This window comes from Lynx rufus, unplaced genomic scaffold (genome assembly GCF_022079265.1).
Source record: "Lynx rufus isolate CCGP_SWC_20201006 ecotype Redwood Valley unplaced genomic scaffold, mLynRuf1.p SCAF_3, whole genome shotgun sequence".
NCBI lineage: Eukaryota > Metazoa > Chordata > Mammalia > Carnivora > Felidae > Lynx > Lynx rufus.
The window spans coordinates 130367968-130388048 of NW_025814845.1; the positions used below are offsets into that span (position 1 = coordinate 130367968).

A 20081-nucleotide genomic window follows, 5' to 3' on the forward strand; every position below is an offset into this window, starting at 1 on the left:
ATTTTTATTGTCAAAGTCTTAATTCTGCTGCTTTCATTATTACAGCCATTTTTTGGAACTGGTTTTGAACTAAGCCGGATTTAAAATAATTTTGCAATTATAGTTACACATTTTCATTTGGAGAGCACTCACGACTCCAAGTATCATTAATGAATTCTTTAGAACTGCCAATTAATGTATTCAGTAAAAAGAACAAGGACTTTGGAGCCAAAGATTCAAATTATGGTTTTAGCACTGACTTTTGGGTATGTTTCCCAATATCTTTGCACTTCAGTTTTTCTCATCTGTAAAATGACAAAAATTATACTACATGGCAAGCACTTAATAAATGCACACATCCTGGTCCTAGAAATAGCTATGCCTTTTAGCTCCCATCAAGCTATATGTCACAGGACTAAGGAAAGAAATGCATTAGTAAGTCACACCTCACACTTACTTACGTGCTTACCGTGGCACTGTTCTAAGGGCTTTACAGGTATTATTAGCTCATTTAATTCTCACAGCCATGAGAGACGAGGTAGCTTGCTCTTAGATCCCCCTTTGCAAGATCAGTATACAGGGCCAGAGAGATTAGGTAACTTTGCTCTCGTAACCTTGTCTAGTTCTGCATCTAAAATCACATGGTTAGTAAACAGCACACGGGGGGTTAAAACTAAGGCAAATACAAACGTATCATTCTGAAAAGTATGTCTTTTGCAAACAAGATTCTTAGCAATGTGGAGTTCAAACATAAAATGCGATGTAACAATTTGACATAACTACCTTGTATGGATGCTTTTTCCCCAGATCCTGGTGATAAGGAATCTCCAAGACTTTCTTTAAGAGATGACGATGATAGACTTGTTAACCATGGATCCTGTTCAAAAAAAAAAAAAAAAAAAGAAAAAGAGTATTTACTATGTAAGTTTACTTCTTAAGATTTGTGTGGGACAATAGCATTATTAAGACTATTTCAGGGGCGCCTGGGTGGCGCAGTCGGTTAAGCGTCCGACTTCAGCCAGGTCACGATCTCGCGGTCCGTGAGTTCGAGCCCCGCGTCAGGCTCTGGGCTGATGGCTCAGAGCCTGGAGCCTGCTTCCGATTCTGTGTCTCCCTCTCTCTCTGCCCCTCCCCCGTTCATGCTCTGTCTCTCTCTGTCCCAAAAATAAAATAAAACGTTGAAAAAAAAAATTAAAAAAAAAAAAAAAGACTATTTCATAACTCTGAAATCGGCCTTATGAGGAGTTTGCAGATGAAACACCAAAAGCATTAAGCCTGTGGAGGCTAATATGCTTTACTTTCAAACATTGATGTCTTGATCATTAACAGGGGTCACTAAAGAGTTTTTCTAGCTCTTTCATGGGCATCTCGATATTTGTTTTTAGCAATTATCAAAACTCTTGCTCTCAAATCAGATCTCATAAGTATTTGAGACAAAGATTTGATATCTTTTTCTCTAATTCTTATTTCTAAGAAGGTATGAAGAGAGTAGAACAAAAACCCTTCGTGTCAAATGTCCAAATAAAAGCCATTTATAAAACCAAGTAGACAACAACTACCAAATATTTAGATAGAAAAAGTACATAGACTCCACGCACTTGAGTTTTCCTCACAATTCTGAAAATTATATCTGAAGTGAAATAATTAATATTTGTATGTCTGCACCAAACATCTCTTTACAGAGTAATAATCTAGCCTAAAGTTGATGGCATCATAATGTAAGAGTTTGACTTTACTGCATAAGTAACAAATTCTATTTTTCTTTCCCACGATATTTTATGGGAACAAAGACAATTATCTACCAAAAGCAAGAAGCAGAAACTATCTGAGAAAATGGCAGAAGGGCTGACACACGGCAATCTACTTTGAGAGACAAAGCTCTGCCAGAGGAGACTGGCAAGTTAGTAGATTTTTGCCTGAGTTCATTCACCCATCCTTGCGGCCCAAGTGGTAGAAGGTTGCAGCCTCACCAGGCTGGCTTAAAGGGTCAGGGCACGGAGTTTGGGACTATAAAGTCAGCCAGTAAATTTGAGGAAGAGCTGCAGTGGCACGAACCCCAACATTTGTTTATAAAATTCATCCCAAACCCTTGGTTCATCTATGCATGGCACAGGGAAGACATCGGAAGATCCTGTAAAATCAGAGCAATTAGAAACCGAAAGAACTAAGCAGAGATTTCTGTTGATATCCATGGCAAGGGAGACAGACTTGGCAATTTGACGTTTATTTATTTTTGAGACAGAGAGAGACAGAGCATGAACGGGGGAGGGTCAGAGAGAGGGAGACACAGAATCTGAAACAGGCTCCAGGCTCTGAGCTGTCAGCACAGAGCCCGATGCGGGGCTCGAACTCACGGACCGCGAGATCATGACCTGAGCCGAAGTCCGCCGCCTAACCGACTGAGCCACCCAGGCGCCCCCAGACTTGGCAATTTGAGTCCAGCCACAATATCTGTACACTAAAACACATGTTCAGAGGAACATAACAGACTCTAGAATCTCTATAACATATTGTTCATAACATACCGTATTCAATCAAAAAGTTTCTAGATAGGTGAAGAAATGGAAAATGGTGACTCATATTTATGAAAACAAAAACAAAAATAATAAAAACAGCCCTTGGGGGGCACCTGGGTATCTCATTCGGTTAAGTGTCCGACTTCAGCTCAGGTCATGATCTCATGGTTCATGAGTTAGAGCCACGCATGGGGTTCAGTGCTGACAGCTCAGAGCCTGGAACCTGCTTCAGATTCTGTGTCTCCCTCTCTCTGCCCCTCCCCTGCTCACATTCTGTCTCTCTCTGTCTTTAAAAAAAAAAAAAAAAAAAAAAAAACATTAAAAACAAACGAACAAGCAAAACAGTCCTTAGGAGTCAAGCTAGAGATGACCCAGATGTTGCAATTAACAAATGAGGACTTTAAATAGGTATTAAAAATATTTTCAAGCACTTAGAGGAAATGCATGCATGGAAGTTGACTAGATGGGGATCTTATTAAATATATGAAAAATAAAAAAAATACCAATGGACACTATAGAGTTGGAAACTATAATACTAAAATAAAACATCTGCTGGGTAGACAACAGCAGATCAGGGATGGCAAAAATGGGCAGTGTACTCAACGACAGACCAATACTTTGTTCAATCTGAATAACAAAGGGAAGAAAGACTGAAGAAACATGAACAGAATTTTAGAGACTGAATGAGACATATCAAAGATTTCAATACTAAAAAGAAGAAAAGAAAACTAGGGCAGGAAAAAAAATACATAAAAACTTTCCATTTTCAAAGAAAGTATCAGTTTATAGATCCTGAAAGCTCAGTGAAACCCAAACAGAATAAATATTAAAAAACAAAACACACATCGGGCACCTCAGTGGCTCAGTCGGTTAAGCGTCCGACTCTTGGTTTCAGCTCAAGTCATGATCTCACAGTTTCGTGGGATTGAGCCCCACATCGGGCTCTGTGCTGGCAGTGCAGAGCCTACTTGGAATTCTCTCTCTCCCTTTCTCTCTCTGCCCCTCCCTCACTTGTGCTATCTCTCTCTCTCTCTCTCTCTCTCAAAGTAAATAAATGGATAAAAATTAAAAAAAAAAAAAAACACACATCTAGTTACCTTGCAGTCAAACTATTGTAATAAAAAACTTTTTTAAAAAAAATCTTGAAAACATTTTGCCGGAAAAAAGAAAACATACATGGGAAGACAACAAAATGAATCATTGCTGATTTCACACCGGAAATAATACCGGCCAGGAACAATGGAAACTAATAAAGAGCTGGGGGAATGGGGTTGATGAGAAAGAAACTGTAATCAGCCTAGATGTATATACTCAGCTAAGCTGACTCACAGTTCCCGGGTTTGAGCCCCACTTTGGGCTCTGTGCTGACAGCTAAACCTGGAGCCTGTTTTGGATTCTGTGGCTCCCTCTTTCTCTGCCCTCCCCTGCTCATGCTCTCTCTCTCTCAAAAATAAATAAACATTAAAAATTTTTTTAAATGAAGATGAAATAAATATTTTTTAGATAAGTAGGATCGAGAGAACCCATCACTAGCAAACCTGCATTACAAGAAATATAAAAATAAGTTCTTAAAATTGAAGGGAAATAATACCAGAAAGTAATCTGGCTCTATAGGAAGGAATAAAGATCCTTAGAAATGGTAGACACATTTAAGAAAACTATAAATATTTATTCTTTTTTTCTTTTAATTCCTTAAAAGTCAAAGACAAAAAAGTTTTTTTAAAGGAAAATCGTAACACTGTATTGTGGGAATTATATGATATGTAAATGCAGTGTTTATGACAACAATAACAGGATGGATGAGGGAATACATGGAAGTACACTATGACAAGATTTCTATATTAAATATGAAATAGTACAGTATTGACACTAGGTAGATTGTGAGAATTTATATCTGCATCTTGTAATCCACAGAGCAACTACTAAAAATATAACACAAATAGGTACAGTTAAAAAGGCAATAGAGGAATCAAAATTGGAAACTAAAACCTATGTGATTAACTCTCAAGGAAAAAAAAAGAAAAAAAAGTCAGGGAAAATGTTACAGAGGAACGACAATGACAGGACTAACTTAAAAAACAAAACAAAACAGATAAATAGAAAACACACAGCAACAAATTGGTCCTAAATTAAAAGTAAACAGACTAAGCACTCCCAAATGGACAATAATTAAAAAGAAGACTGTCAGGTTTGATTTTAAAAAAAAGTCAGTTTTTTATAACCTAACAGTTATTATAAAAGAATTATTATAAAAATTATATAAAAAAGAAAAAGTCACAAATAGTTTGCAGAGAATGATACAAGAAGATAAACCATGCAAACACCAGTAGTAAGAAAGCTGAAATATTAGACAAATCAAACTGCAAGATAAGGAGAATTACCAGAGGAAGAAACATTTCATAATGTAAATAGGGTCAAGACATAATAATGATAAATGTGTATGTGCCTAATAGAGTCATAAAATACTGATAGAACTAAAGGGAAGAACAGACAAATTCACAAACATAACTGGAGATTTTAACACTGTTGGTACTTGGTAAACCAGCCAGACAAAAAAATGAGTGAGGATGGAGAAGATCTCAGTGATACCACCAGCCACCTTGACCAAACAGAAATTATAGAACAGTATATCCAACAGCTGCAAAACTTACATCTTCTGTAAATGCAAATGGAATTTTCACAAGATACACTTAGGCTGATCCATAAAAAAAATCTAAAAAAATCTGTAAAATGTGAAATTATGTAAGATATAGTCTCTGATCATAACAAAACTAAATTACAAATCAATACAAAATTACATATAGAAAAAATCCAGATATTTGAAAGTAAAATCACTCACCACAAATTAACCAATCAGCCAAAAATGAAATCACAAAGGAAATTAGAAAATATATTTAAAAGAAATGATAATGAAAATAAAAGGTATTAAAATTTGGGTGCTGCTAAAGCAGTGCAGAGAGGGAAATTTATAGCATTCAAAGGTTTTAATAGAAAGGATGAAAGGCTTAAAATCAATGAATACATTTTCCAACTTATGGGTATGCAAATTAAACCAAAACAAAGTAAAAGAAAAAAAAAAGGAAGAAAAAAAAATGAAGAGTGAAAATCAGTGAAATTGGAAACAAACAACAGAGAAAACTGACAAAGCCAAAGTTGGTTCTTAGAAAAGTTAATAAAACTGGATGATGCTTATCAAGATATTACAAGAAAGACAGAAAACATAATCTATATATTAGAAATAAAAGATGGAATGTTATGATAATCTCACTGTCATCAAAAGAATAAAGGAATTATCACAACCTCATGTTTACAGATTCAACATCTCAGATGAAATGGACAAATTTCTTAATAGACCTAAATTACCAAATTGATGAAATAGAAAACCTGAATACCAAAATATCTATCAAAAAATACACTTTAGGGGCGCCTGGGTGGCTCAGTCGGTTAAGCGTCCGACTTCGGCTCAGGTCACGATCTCACGGTCCGTGAGTTTGAGCCCCGCGTTGGGCTCTGTGCTGACAGCTCAGAGCCTAGAGCCCGTTTCAGATTCTGTGTCTCCCTCTCTCTCTGCCCCTCCCCTGTTCATGCTCTGTCTCTCTCTGTCTCAAAAATAAATAAACGTTAAAAAAAAATTAAAAAAAAAATACACTTTACTATCAAATACCTCTCCACAAAGAAAATCCCAGACAATTTCACTAGTGAATTGTCTTAATTAAAGAAAAAAAAATGGTACCAAACTTTTAGAAAATAAAAGAGGAAGAGATACTCCCCAACTCATAGGATACCCAAGCCTGATAATAACATTATAAGGAAAAAAATATAGACAAATAGCGTCTATAAGTATGGATGTGGAAATCTTAACAAAATATTAACAAATCAAGTCCCACAATGCAATATTCTACTGTGATCAACCAGATCTTATCCTAGGAATCCTAAGTTTGACATATATACATACATACGTATCATCTCCACCTTTCTCTCTCTCTCTCTCTCTCTCTCTCTCTCACACACACACACACACACACACACACACACACACACACACGAAAGGTAGGAGGTGAGGATGGTAAGAAAGTAAATGTCACCTTTCAAAATCTAGCTGAGACATTTGCAGGAAGGTAAGGTGGGGGGGGAGAGGTGTGGTATCAAGCGAGAGTGTATACACAATTAGAGACTTGAGCATAGTAGAATGCGGATAGACACAGACCCCTCCAGTCTTTGACTTCCAGTGAAGAGCCAAAGGTTATAGACATAGAAGAGAGAAGAGCTGAACAAAAAATAGATGAGAAATCCCTGAGGCTTAAAGAAGATTCAGAGCATAGTCCGCAAGATCTTTATAATGAGAAATAGGGAACATTCGGATTATTAAAAATAGAAGTATCCAACGTACCCAGAAATAACATAAGAGTTTTATGTTATGGGCTATGTTATAATCAGTAAGGTGAATGTAGTCTTCTCAAGATCACCCAGCAATGTGGAAATACTTTATGACCCAATGCTAAGAGACAAAGAAAAAGTAGGACACAAATTACGTTATGACAAGTATGCTAAAACAGGTATAGGAAAGTAGCCTAGAGGGGAATAAGAATGATGAACGTAGTTGTTATTAAATGGTGCGATTATGGGTTGATATTTCATTTGATTAAATCTTGTCATAATATGATGTTAGTTTAAAAACTTTAGGAATACCTTCTTTTTTTTTTTTTTTTTTTTTTTTTTTTTTTTTTTTTTTAATCAAGGGATGCAGAAATGCTAGCAGGGAGCATCTAAAGTTAGGTGTCAGTACCACTTTGAAGAGTGTTCCCTCAAAATTTCATCCAGAACCTCAGAATGTGATCTTACTTGAAAACAAGGTGTCTGCAGAAGGAATTAGTGAAGATGAGAACATAGTGGATTAGGTGGGCCCTAAATCCAATGACTGGTGTCCTTTTAAGAGAAAAGAGAGGGAAACACTGAGACACAGGGAAGAAGAGAAGGCCACATGATGATGACGGCAGGGATGGAAGTGAGGCAGCTCTAAGCCACGGAGCGCCAAAGACTGCTGGCAACCGACAGACGCTGGAAGAAACAAGGAAGAATTCTTCCCTGGAGCCTCCAGAGGGAACACGGCCCTGCCCATAGCTTGATTTTGGACTTCTGACCTCCAGAATGGAGACAGTAAATTTCTGTTGTTTTCAGTCATCCAGTTCATGGCAATTTGTTACAGTAGCTACGGTAAACTGACACAAAACCCACGTGGGCAATTAGTTTTACTAAATATAAAAAAATACCAGTTCAATTACACCCTCTTTTCTTCTCCTGATTTCAGAACAAATTAGGAAATAGCACCTTGAGCTCAGATAGATTTATTCAAATTGTCGGCTTTACTGGTAAAGCTAAGCTACAAAGCCAGATTTGAATCAGTAGCTTATTGTGCTCACACTTCCCCTCCGAATTGGAAGGATCCATCTGTTTAGTCCTAACATGAAGGAGGTGCTCCAGCTCCCTTTGTGCCGCCTCGAAGGGACCGGATCCTTACACGCACACCACCACAGAGGAGTCAGGAGAAAAAGAAAGAAGCTCAACCTGGTACCATTTAGTTCTTTTCCCTGATCTGCTAAAGCAGATTATGGAGAGCGAACATTCTTCCCATACTTACTCCTTCTGAACTGTTATGTGTAAGTTCACTAACCATAGTGAAAGGTGAAGAGAGGGGCCCAAGTGTTCTCCCCTAATAACAATACCTAGTGTACTCTCTGATGAAATCCTGAAGGATCACATTTATCGTATCCCCCCCAAATATGGGACATTGCCATGATCATTCAATATACACTTGCTGAGGGGTGCCTGGGTGGCACAGTCGGTTAAGTGCCTGACTCCTGATCTCGGCTCAGGTAGTATTCTCACAGTTCGTGAGATCAAGCTTTGCGCTGGGGGCATTGTCAGTGCACAGCCTGCTTCCGATTCACTCTCTCTCTCCCTCTGCCTCTCCACCACATTCTCTCTCTCTCAAAATAAACAAATAAACATTTAAAAAATACACACACACACACACACACACACATATTTGTTGAGTGAATAAAACCAAATGAATAAAATGACACTGGCTATACTCTTCTTAGCCATAAGTTATAAAATTCAAAGATATGTGACTAAAACTATAAATTAAAAAAAAAATTAATGTTTACTTATTTTTGCAAGAGAGAGACAGAGTGCAAGCAGGGGAGAAACAGAGACAGAGGGAGACAGAATCTGAAGCAGGCTCCAGGCTCTGAGCTGTCAGCATAAGCCCAACATGAGGCTCGAGCCCACAAACCATGAGAGCATGACCTGAGTTGAAGTGGGACACTTAACCGACTGAGCCACCCCAGGCACCCCTAAAACTATAAATTCTGAACAATTAAAGACAGACATTATTGCATAGACTCAAAAGGGCAACTTCTTTTTTTCACATTTACTTTCCCTGAAATTGGATGGTGCATCTTATAATTACTGGTGGATTACAGATTCATTGTCAGAGTTTTCTTCTTTCTTCGTAGTACATAAAATAATGTTACATACATCTGTGTTATATCTTACAGTTGGAGCTTTAGATTCAATGGAATACTGTATATTAAAAACATCTTTAAATTATTTCCTTGTCAAAATAAATCAAAATAAGTAATTTCTCTATCAAGTGCTGAAAAGAACATGTAACACACACACACACACACACACACACACACACACACACACATTCTCTTCTTCATAATCAGATGCAAAGACCTGAGTTCAGGAACAAATTCAGCAGTTGCACAGTAGCACTAACCTCAGGATCTAGGTTTTCTGAGAATGCTTTTTTCTCAGCTTCTAGTTGTCTGTCATTTAGCGCTGGGAGGGGGGAAGGTGCAGAATGTGGCTCTAATTCTTCACGGAGAGCAGTTGTTTTATCTTCTCCTGGCCCATCTTTCTCCTCCTTGTGGCTGTGTGTTTTCAACATGCTCCGTGGCCGAGGTGAAGGCCTGAAGTGGTTGTCTGCTTCAAGGCTGCTGTTGTTTTCTGCCAGAAAATAAAGTGTTTTAAGGTGAGCATCCCAAAAAAATGACCATGACTTCAATTACACCCTAAGGTGCCGCCATACTTCCCTCCTGTGTCCATGCACCTTGGCTCTCTTCCCTGGACAGTCCAGAAGCCCACAACCCTTCTCTACACAGAGCTCCAGGAAGCACAAATGAGCCATAGTTCAAAGTCAATTTTTTTTTTTCAAAGTAGCTGCCATCCTGGAAGTAACTAGTTTAGTTTTGTGAGAAGTTGACTCTTCAAGTTTATGAACTCTCATAGTCAAAAAAATAACAACTAAAAAACAAAACACCAACAGTGCCCCAGTTTCTGCCTCTATAACATGAGGGGGTCCATGCATAAACCTTGATTGTATGTCTGCTGTCAGGCCCTGGACACATTACTCACATTGCTGGACTTCATAATCAAGACAGTGACAATGACCCTGTCCAAGGATTTACACATTTGGAGGGGAGATGATTCTAAACAAAAGAAATTGTAAGAGCAAGGTAAGTTGCGTCACAAGCATGAAGATGATGTGGGTACCGGGGACAGGAGCGCTACTCTCACTGGAGAGAGGAACGAAGAACTACATTTGTGAACTGTGTTCTTTTGAGTCCATAAAACTTCTCCACAGTTGTTAAAGCATCTGAGTTACTATTTCCCTTACTTCCAAGTTTAAAACGACAATGTAATGCTGGTATACTTCCAGCCCTCAAAGGTAAGAAAGCGTTTTACGTAAACTTCTTGCTTAAATGTTACCTGTTATACATATTCGTTTCTCCATTGTTCTACCAGTGCTTTCTTCTGACAAACTTCAAAACTGAAGTAATCAACACCTTCCTCCTCGTTAGCTATAAATGGGCTTATGAATGCTGCTAGAAGATTCCGTCACCATACCAAGCTGGCACCACTATAAATGTTTTATTGCCAATTTTAGCTATGTTCTCAACTCGGGCCAAATGTTCAAGCCATCCTGGATTCCTCCTCATGTTCCCCTTATGTCCGAAGCATCAGGACCCCCTGTTGAGTCTTCTTGCTAAATCTCTCTTTTACCCCACTTTCCACATCCCCGCCATCAGCAACTCATTTGCTGTCTCCTAGATTACCGCCTCAGAGATATTTACAAAATGCAAATCAGATCACATCACTCTTCCCCACAAAATTCCCCAATGGCTCCCCAGCATCCAATCCTACCGGATAAAAGCTTAATTGCCTCTGAACGGTATAAAAGGTCTCATGGTCTTCTGCCTGGCTACCAGCGCTGCCTTGTCTCCTGGTACACCCACTTTGTAGTCTGTGTTCCTGAAATACTCGGCTCACTGCTCTCTTGGGGCTGCGCCACAGACCCTCCTGCTACCATACCTTTACCCAAGCTGATCCCTCTGCCTAGAATGTCCGCCTGCTGCTTCTTCTCCTGACAAACGCTTGCATGCCATTCGAGCCTCAATGTAAGCGGAATATTGTATAATGCCTGAAAGAAGGGGCTGAGTCAGTTTTTTTACTGTGATAAGAACACTTAACAAGGGATCTTACCCTCTTAGCAAATTTTAAGTGCATAATACAGTATTGTCAACTAAAGGATCCGTGTCCTACAGCAGCCCTCTAGAACGTTTCATCTTGCCTGAGGGAAACTTTACACCTGTTGAATAGCAAATGCCCTTTTCCTCTCCCCAAAGGCCGTGGCCACTACCATTCTACCTGCTCTCTGGATGAGTTTGTCTATTTAAGATATTTCATGTTTGAACCTTGGCTCTGACAGTCATTGGCACCATACTCTTACACAATCATATAACCTCCACATACCTCAGTTTTCCCGTCGGTAAACATGAGTTAAGAATTCCTAAGGCACCTGTGGGACCTGAGTAAGAAAATACATATAAAGTGTATGGTACTCAATGAACATTGATAACTCTGGTAAACTATTCCCTTCCTTTTTCTTTCTTTCTTTGTTTTTTGGTTTTGGTTTTGGTGTGTCCATCACTCCTGTTTTCTTTGGGGTAGTCTCTCCTCTTCTCCATCCTTGTGATTCTAGTGGATTAACAAATACCTCCTCTGTACCTCAGTAAGGGGGGGGGGGTCCGCAATGCACCCCACCCTCCCAGCATATCACAGAAACTTCATCTCCCCCGTCCACAGCAGGCTGTCAGGAGGTCAGTACTTTTCTATTTAGAGTTGGAGAATATACCTTTAAGATCACATGCATCTGTGAGGATACGATTTGGAGACTGCTAGTGGCATTCTTTCCTGCCAAGTGAAGAGATGGCTGAGACAAAGAGACCAAATGATTAAAAAACAAACAAACAAACAAACAGACAAAAAACCACTGGACCAAGGGATGGAGTAACTGGGCCAGTGACAGGGGTAGGAGAGAGTGAGAAGGTCTCGGAGTCAGGGAGGGAAGACAGAAGTGGAGAGAAGCCAGATGACATAAAAGGACTCTCTCTAAACTTAATCACACCTAAAGAGAGGTCTTCTGACATCCATGCTCAATTAAGTGATAAATTCCTCTTTCCACTGAAGTCTGAGCTGAGTCATTTGCAACCAAGACTTCTGACGATGGGTACTATTATTTGTCAGTTATTACTATTATTGCCATTTCCAGGAAGACTTCCCTGATGCCCTCAAGTAAACTTAGGTGCTTACTTTCCTTAGGTACCTTTTATATACTTTGCCATTGAATTGTAAAGTCTTTGCTATGGCTTAAATGTTTGTGTCTCCACCTTCCCCTCAAATTCTTAGGTTGAAATCCTAACCACAGAGTTGATGGCATTAGGAGGTGGGGCCTTTGGGAGGTGATCAGACCATGAGAGTGGAACTTTCATGAATGGGATTAGTGCCCTTATAAAAGAGGCTCCAGAGAGCTCCCTCACCCCTTCTACCACACAGAGATACGATAAGAAGTCTGAGACCCAGAAGAGGGCTCTGTCTCATCTGACCATGCTGGTACTGTGATCTCAGACTGCTAGCTTCCAGAACTGTGAGAAATAGGCTTCTGTTGTTTAAAAGCCATCCAGTCTATGGTGCTTTGATACAGTGGCCCAAACGGACTATGACAGTCTTGGAGGATTGGTATTAGGTCTTTATAATGTCATATTCTCAGTTATCATCACAGCACTTGTCACATGATGGAAATAAAACTATATTCACAATAAATATGTGTGGAGAAATAAATTGATCTGCTTATGAGCAAATGCTAAATAATAAAATAAATAATAAAAGCACTTAGAAAAGTGCTGAATTTCCACCAGATTGTTCTAAACACTTCAAATATATAAATCCATTTAATTGTCTCAAAGCTCTAGCACAGGTTCAACTATTCTGCCCAATTCACAGACAAATAAATGAGGAACAAAGAGGTTGTACACCCATGACCATAAACTCTAGTTTGTGGGATTAAAGCAAGAGCACCCTGACTCTGAAGTTCATGCCTTTAGTCATTTTAATGTTAAAATAAAAACAACATACCCTGTAAAAATTGCTTTCTACAATCACTGCCCATGTGACATTTGCTTGAAGAAATGAGAGTCTACTTTTTCCAAAAGCCAAGCAAGAGCAAAGGAAACTTTCAGACTCTAATATTTTTATAAAGCATTAATTGCTACTCAGCAATGTCTCACCACATTAAAAATACTAAGCTCTAGGAGTGCTTGGGTGGCTCAGTCGGTTAAGTGTCCAACTTCAGCTCAGGTCATGATCTCGTGGTCCGTGAGTTCAAGCCCCGAATCGGGCTCTGTGCTGACAGCTCAGAGCCTGGAGCCTCCTCTGGATTCTGTGTCTCCCTCTCTCTCTCTGTCCCTTCCCCACTCACACTCTGTCTCTTTCTGTTTCTCAAAAATGAAATGTTAAAAAAATTTTTTTTAAAATAAGTTCCAAATTTGTAAGAAAAAGAGTCTAAAAATTTAGAGAGGGATAAAGCTTAACCTGTGAACCACATTCTTTCTTTCAGGAATGAATCATGCATTTATTCATTTATATGTTAAAATACTTACTGAATTGTATATGCCAGGCACTGACCACTAGCCTCAATTTTTTTCTTCAATCTGAAGAGGCTAGGAATAATGACTTTAATATACTTTATACCACAATTCCACTTCTAGAAGTATGGTCAATTCAGAAAGAAAAAAATACTTCTATACATTTTCAAAATGCTTTCTTTTATAAATAAATGTAAATGATTACCTGTTTTTGGTAACTAGTTTTACATTACATATAGCGAATTGCAAATGGCTAATGACTTTAAAAATAAGGTATTGCACGTTTGTGTATAGTGTTTAGAATCCTGGTGCCATCTTGTGGTTTAAGAAAAGTATTTCTTTATTCATTTTAGCTTGTCACAGGTTTTTTAAAAAAGGTATTAAATAGGTGGATTATTGATGATTATCTACCATAAAGTTCTAATTATATGCTTCTATCTACATCAGACCAAATTTTAGCTTCTGTGTGTTTATACTTTCTTATTTACCTAATGAAAGCTTTGCAGAATCAAGACAAATAGGATAAATATAATCCATGAAAACAGACTTCCAAATTCACTAGGACTAGGAAACACTGTCTACTCTATCCTTCTTAAAGATCTCTCATGCATATTTCTTTCTGAATGGCTCTAACAAGTTCTCTCATAAAGAAATTACTTTAAAACTTCCATATTTCTGTGTTTTTCCAATGATACAAATGAACAAACTGTAGGCTGTGTTTTGGGAAATGGTGAACTACTGGATAGTTGCCAAGGTCCCTTATGTTCCCTTTCTCTTCATTTTTGATGCTATTCAGTACACTGGGAAGGTACATTTCAGCACTTTAATTCTGTTTCATTAGGCCTTGTGCTTATATTTTTGTAGACTTATATAGTTTCTCAGACACACTTCCATAGAGTCTCAAAATGATTCTGTAGAACAAGAATAACAGGTTTCATCCTCCTCCTCATAAAGACAATAAGGCTTACCCTATTTGCCAAGGTCACCTGTAATTAACACACGGTGGCTTTTTTCCTGCTCTGTTCATATCTTCTTATTTGAAGGTTAATGGGATATGTCTGAAATAAAGTTCTGCCTGATGTTACCAGTGATACCTAACAGGTGAAGTAGGAAGTATTTACCAGTACAGTAGTTAATGATACAAAGGAAATAGACTTTTATGAAGGTAAGTATCAACGAATATTTTTTCTATAAAACAGGAAAAAAGGGCTAAATAACAGACACCAAAGCCTTAATCTTCTACGCCCATATTTTTGTGTGGTGGCTCAGGGGGCCTCAGAGAGTCTGGCTCTTGCTTCACATCATCTTCACTTCACTGTGCCTAGAGCTCAGTAGAATTGTGGAGAAACTACTATATTCCCAATCGCACCAGGAACTTCCCTTCAGGAAACTGAGTTTCAGTGGATTTTCCCAGGGAACAGAGAAACTAAATAGAGATTCTCTTTTCTGAAGGAAAGTTGGAGGCTTAAATAACAACACCGACAACAAAACCCTCTCCCTTCAAATACTCAAATGTCAGAAAATCTTCTGGCAAATGATGGCATGGAAATGATTGTTCGAAGGATTAGTTCTAATGCCGCTGTAACACTAATTTCTGGAGTGTAAAATGGATTAGAAAGGACTGCATTGCAGTCCACCCCTGAAAACAAAACTGAAGCCCAAAGGCCTCGCAAGGCTCGAGAAGCTTTGGGAGCCACAGTTGTGAATGACAAGGTACTCTGTCTGACCTTCTAAAAGGCACCAGCATAGATGCAAGACTGACATACAACTGGATGCCAGAACTATGTGTTTTATAAATCCATTACTTTGATTTATAAGTCTAAAATTACAGGAGAGCCTGGGTGGCTCAGCCAGTTATGCAACTGACTTCGGCTCAGGTCATGATCCCACCGGTCGTGAGTTCCAGGCCTGCGTTGGGCTCCGCGCTGACAGCTCAGAGCCTGGAGCCTGCTTTGGATTCTGTGTCTCCCTCTCTCTCTGTCCCTCCCCCACTCATACTCTGTCTCTCTGTCTCTCAAGACTGAATGAAAGTTAAAAAAAAAATTGAAATTACAAAGGTAAGTCTATTTCTTAAATATTTACTAGCTACCATATAAAGATATTTTGTGATTATCTGAAAATAAGTTTATAAGAACTGCGATTACACCAACCTAACAAATTACCTGAAGATGTGCTTTTGACTGGGAGAATCCTGGGTTTAGGTTTCATTTTAATTTTGTCTTTTTCGATTTCCTGGTCTTCACTTTGAGATTCAGATAAGGGAGCTCCAACCACGTCTCCACAACCATCAGGTGTCATGTCCTCATCATTTTTGGCAGAGAAAGCTGGCTCATCTTTTGTCATGTCAATGTTTGATTTCTTGGTTTTCAAAAAAGATAGTTTTGGGGAATTCTTTTCTTCATCATCTGATAAATGGAAATCATTCATTTTTTTCTTATCTGAATTTTCATCTACTGAGGTATCAGAAAAATCACCTAAGGAAACTGAAAAATGGGAGAGAAAAAATGTTTTCCACAGTCTTTTTTAAAGTTGTGAAGTTTACATTAATCAAAAAGACAACCTTAAAAACTGATCTTTAAGGTTGTAAAATGAACTTACAACTAGAATGGATGCAAGTCTGTTTTACCAACAGGTCTGCAGTTCTAAGACACAGCTAACTTAGGGAGTTTTTGTCGGTATTTATGAAATAAAAATTTCAATTTCATTAATTTATTCAAAACATACTGAGTATGAAGAGTGTGCCAAGCCCTACACTTGCTCTGAGAATCATCCAAAGGTCCCGCAAAATAACAATGACATGGGATATTTAAGCTGGGTTTTGGACTGTAAAGCTTTTATCTGCAAATGACTTCATTATATAAAATCGAGAACATCGATAAGTGGAAGAATTTTACTGGTTATTTGCTAATTATATTTTTTTTCCATAAAAATTTCAGAACTACAATTTCATGCATACCAGAGTATTAGCTTTTACTATGAAAAGGTTGATAAAGAATGCTAACTTAACTATATAGCAATGATTTAACTATTGTTCTGATTATTTTTAAGACAATATCAAGAGCTATTCACTGAATATTAAAGCATAATACACTGACTTGCGAGGTTGGAATTATGTGTCTTTACACTTGAAACCTAAAATGCTAATATTTTTATATGATCAAAGAACCAAATTAAAATACCAGTGCCGGGGCGCCTGGGTGGCGCAGTCGGTTAAGCGTCCGACTTCAGCCAGGTCACGATCTCGCGGTCCGGGAGTTCGAGCCCCGCGTCAGGCTCTGGGCTGATGGCTCAGAGCCTGGAGCCTGTTTCCGATTCTGTGTCTCCCTCTCTCTCTGCCCCTCCCCCCGTTCATGCTCTGTCTCTCTCTGTCCCAAAAATAAATAAACGTTGAAAAAAAATTAAAAAAAAATAAAATAAAATACCAGTGCCGATATGCTAGGCTTTTAAAACGGAGCCCCTATTATAGCCAAAAAATCTGACTTATAAAAACCATTACAAAAGTGATTCTGATGTGCACCAAAGTTTAGCTCCACAGGCCCTAGTTTTCAATTCGCTGGAGGGTCTCATAGGGTCGACACTTGTGTCCAACATGGTTTACAACTGACAGACATCCTTTCACTGCAAACCTATCAATTAATTTACATTTTCAGTATACACGCTCAGAAATAAAGACAATCATACAACTTCTTAAAGGTTATGAATGGCTTTTTACTCACCAAAAAGTTGGAAATTTAAAACCAGTGTATTTGTAGGTATTATTTTAACGTAAGTGATTGTTTTTGTAGGGATGGGCTAAATGCACCTAAAGAAGCAAAAAAAGGACAAGTGGTTTACTTTTCCATATTCACACATACCAATCTCATCGCTGTCAAAGTCATCAGAGTATTCAGAACTTCTTTGCCTGGCTGAGCGGGCTGTAATTGCTTTTATTAGCTCATCCTGAAACGAGACAACTAAGATTAATTTCCACCCAAACAGAGAGGTCTCATATTTAGAATTAGTTCTTTAAACAAATAATGCTTGATTAACTGCTTTCAAACCCAGGTTTCATTCATATAACACATAATCCTTATGCCATGCATCCAAACCCTCAGACTCCATTGTAACACCACCGACAAGATCCCTCTCCTCATGGAGCTTACAGTTAAATTGGAGGAAACAGGCAATATCAAATAAATGAATTACAGGCTGTAATCAGGGTGGGAGAATAATAAACAAGGCAGGACTCAATTTATACAGGATTTATTACACACTGGCATTTTGGAAGAAACTGGTCCTTTTTGTGATCTTTTGTTTTAGCATATTGTGGTAATACATGTAATCCATATGGCAAACTTAGAAGCTGAGTTCAAAACAGCAGTGACTAGACAGAGAGAACTGAAATGGTATTATGTCACAACAGAAAAAAAAAAACCTTACATGCAAATTTAAAGTTGCTATATAATTTAACTTTTAAAAGCTGATTTAAAATTTCAAAAGCTAGTGTACTAGTCTGAAAGCCACACAGAAGAGTTGGTAACACTGGAGCCCACATATGATCTCCAAAGGAAATGCAAAATCTCCAAAGGAAGGTAGGATTTACTCCTGCATTTTACAGGGTCATTCCTAGAATCATTTTGAGTCCATCGTTACAAATACAGAGTTAACCTTGTCAAGTCACTCAAAATAAAAATGTTTTGAAATACTTTACCTGAAAAGTAGTCCTTTTCGTGACTTTTGGACTCTTTGTATAAGCCAAAGTTGTGCTAAAAACTTCATCAGACATAGTGTTTCTTTCTTTTTTTCTTTTTAAAATCTTTATAAAATGGCTAATAGGCAAGGGAAATAATTCAAATTCTGATGGTGCCTGAAATATACAAAAAGAAATCAGACTTTTTTGCACATTTGAGAATTTCTATTACTACCCGTTAGTGCAAAGAGAAAAAAAGAGCCAACAAAAAACAATCGAGAAAAGCATCTCATATGAACATTAAGCTAATAATCACTTAAATATGCAGAGTTCTTCTAAAGAAATATAAAATTCTCACCAGTTTGTTATCAAAGAAAAGTCAAATTGAAGTTATCCTAAAATTGTTTTGCAATTATTTTAAGGATGATCAAATAAATGACTGCAACAGGTTAATATGATAAAATGTTGCCAATTAAAATACAGTATCTTATTCACCTCTCTTCCATCCCCAAAGTATAACATTGTCCAAGAAAGAGCCATACCTTATTTAGAAAACTACCAAGGAGACTGGCAGCATAAAAGATACACCCAAGAAGCGCTACCAAAAAAGCAAAACAAAACAAAACAAAAACAAAAAAAACCTTGCGTACAGTTCTAGTGAAAGACAAAGATCATAATGCTAAACTGCAATAGCGATATTTTTTTCCAGTCGCTCTTCCTTCCCATAAAAGTGCTAATAGGGCGAGCTAAAAACAAAACGAAGCCTCCGTGATAGGCAGCATTAAAATCACTGCACAAGTGGGCCCGTGAACCTTTCTCGTGCTAGGAGTGGAGGTTCGGGCCTCCGTCACCCCGCCATCCACTGCAGCGCGCGGCCGGGGACCGCTCTTGCCAGGCCAGGTGGCACCCGGGTCCCCGCCGGCTCCGCACTGCACCGCGCCGACAGACAGCCCAGGTCCCAGCACTCGACCGGCCCGTGCACACCGAGCGCTGTCCCAGTCCCCTTCCTCCGAGACCCCGGGACCCGTGTTCTGTACCCACCCAGCCGATCCTGCGGTGAGCTCCCCGCTACCCCAGGGACTGAGCGCCTGGCCTTGGGCAAGAGCCTCTCGCCACGGCCTGGGCCTGACGGCTCTAGGAGACTGTCACAGGTCTGAGCAAAGAGGAGGGACTAAAAGCGGAGATGGGAGGAGGTTGCTAGGAAACAGCGTCTCTGGGAGGAAGTGACTTCCTCACCGCCAGGTCTCTCGGGTACCCGACACCGCTCTTCCGCCTGACGCGTCGCTGGGGCAACCGCCCAGACGGAGGAAATGACGTCACCCCTTTGGGTCCTGGGGAAAGGGTGCATTAAAGCCTACAGTGCTACTGCAGTTGCCTAGGAGACAGGACCCCCAGGCTCCCACCCGGGACCAAGCCTTGCGCTTGCTAGAGGACTGAGAGCCCTTACCTCCACCTGTTTAAGTCAAAGCACAGTCACCGTTTTGTCAGAGTTAGGAATTGAAGTTTTACGAATCGGAGTAGTGTACTGACAGATGGGACAGAATAGCTACAGAGACATTTGCAGACTGAGACTAACTGCCCCCATTGAATCCTGGCACTCCTTCTCTATACCCGTGAGATGTCATGCAAATTTTGCCGCCCCCCCCACCCCGTTTACTCTTCTGAAAAAAAAAAAAAGCCACTTTAGAGGGTTGCTGTGAGTATTGAATGAAATAATGTAGGTGGAACACCTGCAAGAGGCCTGAGATGGCCTTCAGTCAATATTAGATACACTTTTTATGCAACAGTCACAAAGTCCCTTGTCCACACAGCTGAAAACCCATTCCAAGTGTTTCTTTCATGGAAAGTCCCCCCCCCCCCTTTGTATACGAAGTGGATGGATAATCTGGTTAAAATCAAGCCAGGCAATGAACAAAATAGTCT

At 39.1% G+C, this 20081-nt stretch overlaps 1 protein-coding gene across 1 annotated transcript in view; it reads right to left on the reverse strand.

Moving 5' to 3' along the window:
* The window catches only part of MAP9 (microtubule associated protein 9), a 38437-nt gene extending 19164 nt beyond the window's left edge, over window positions 1-19273 (reverse strand). The window contains exons 1-6 of the mRNA XM_047092157.1: window positions 19200-19273; window positions 18180-18335; window positions 17344-17428; window positions 15652-15972; window positions 9283-9512; window positions 763-856 (exon numbers count right to left, since the gene is read on the reverse strand). Of these exons, the coding sequence (XP_046948113.1) occupies window positions 763-856; window positions 9283-9512; window positions 15652-15972; window positions 17344-17428; window positions 18180-18254 (805 nt within the window). The 5' untranslated portion in view covers window positions 18255-18335; window positions 19200-19273. The remainder of the gene's footprint in view (window positions 1-762; window positions 857-9282; window positions 9513-15651; window positions 15973-17343; window positions 17429-18179; window positions 18336-19199) is intronic.
* Between the last annotated feature and the right edge of the window lie 808 nt (window positions 19274-20081).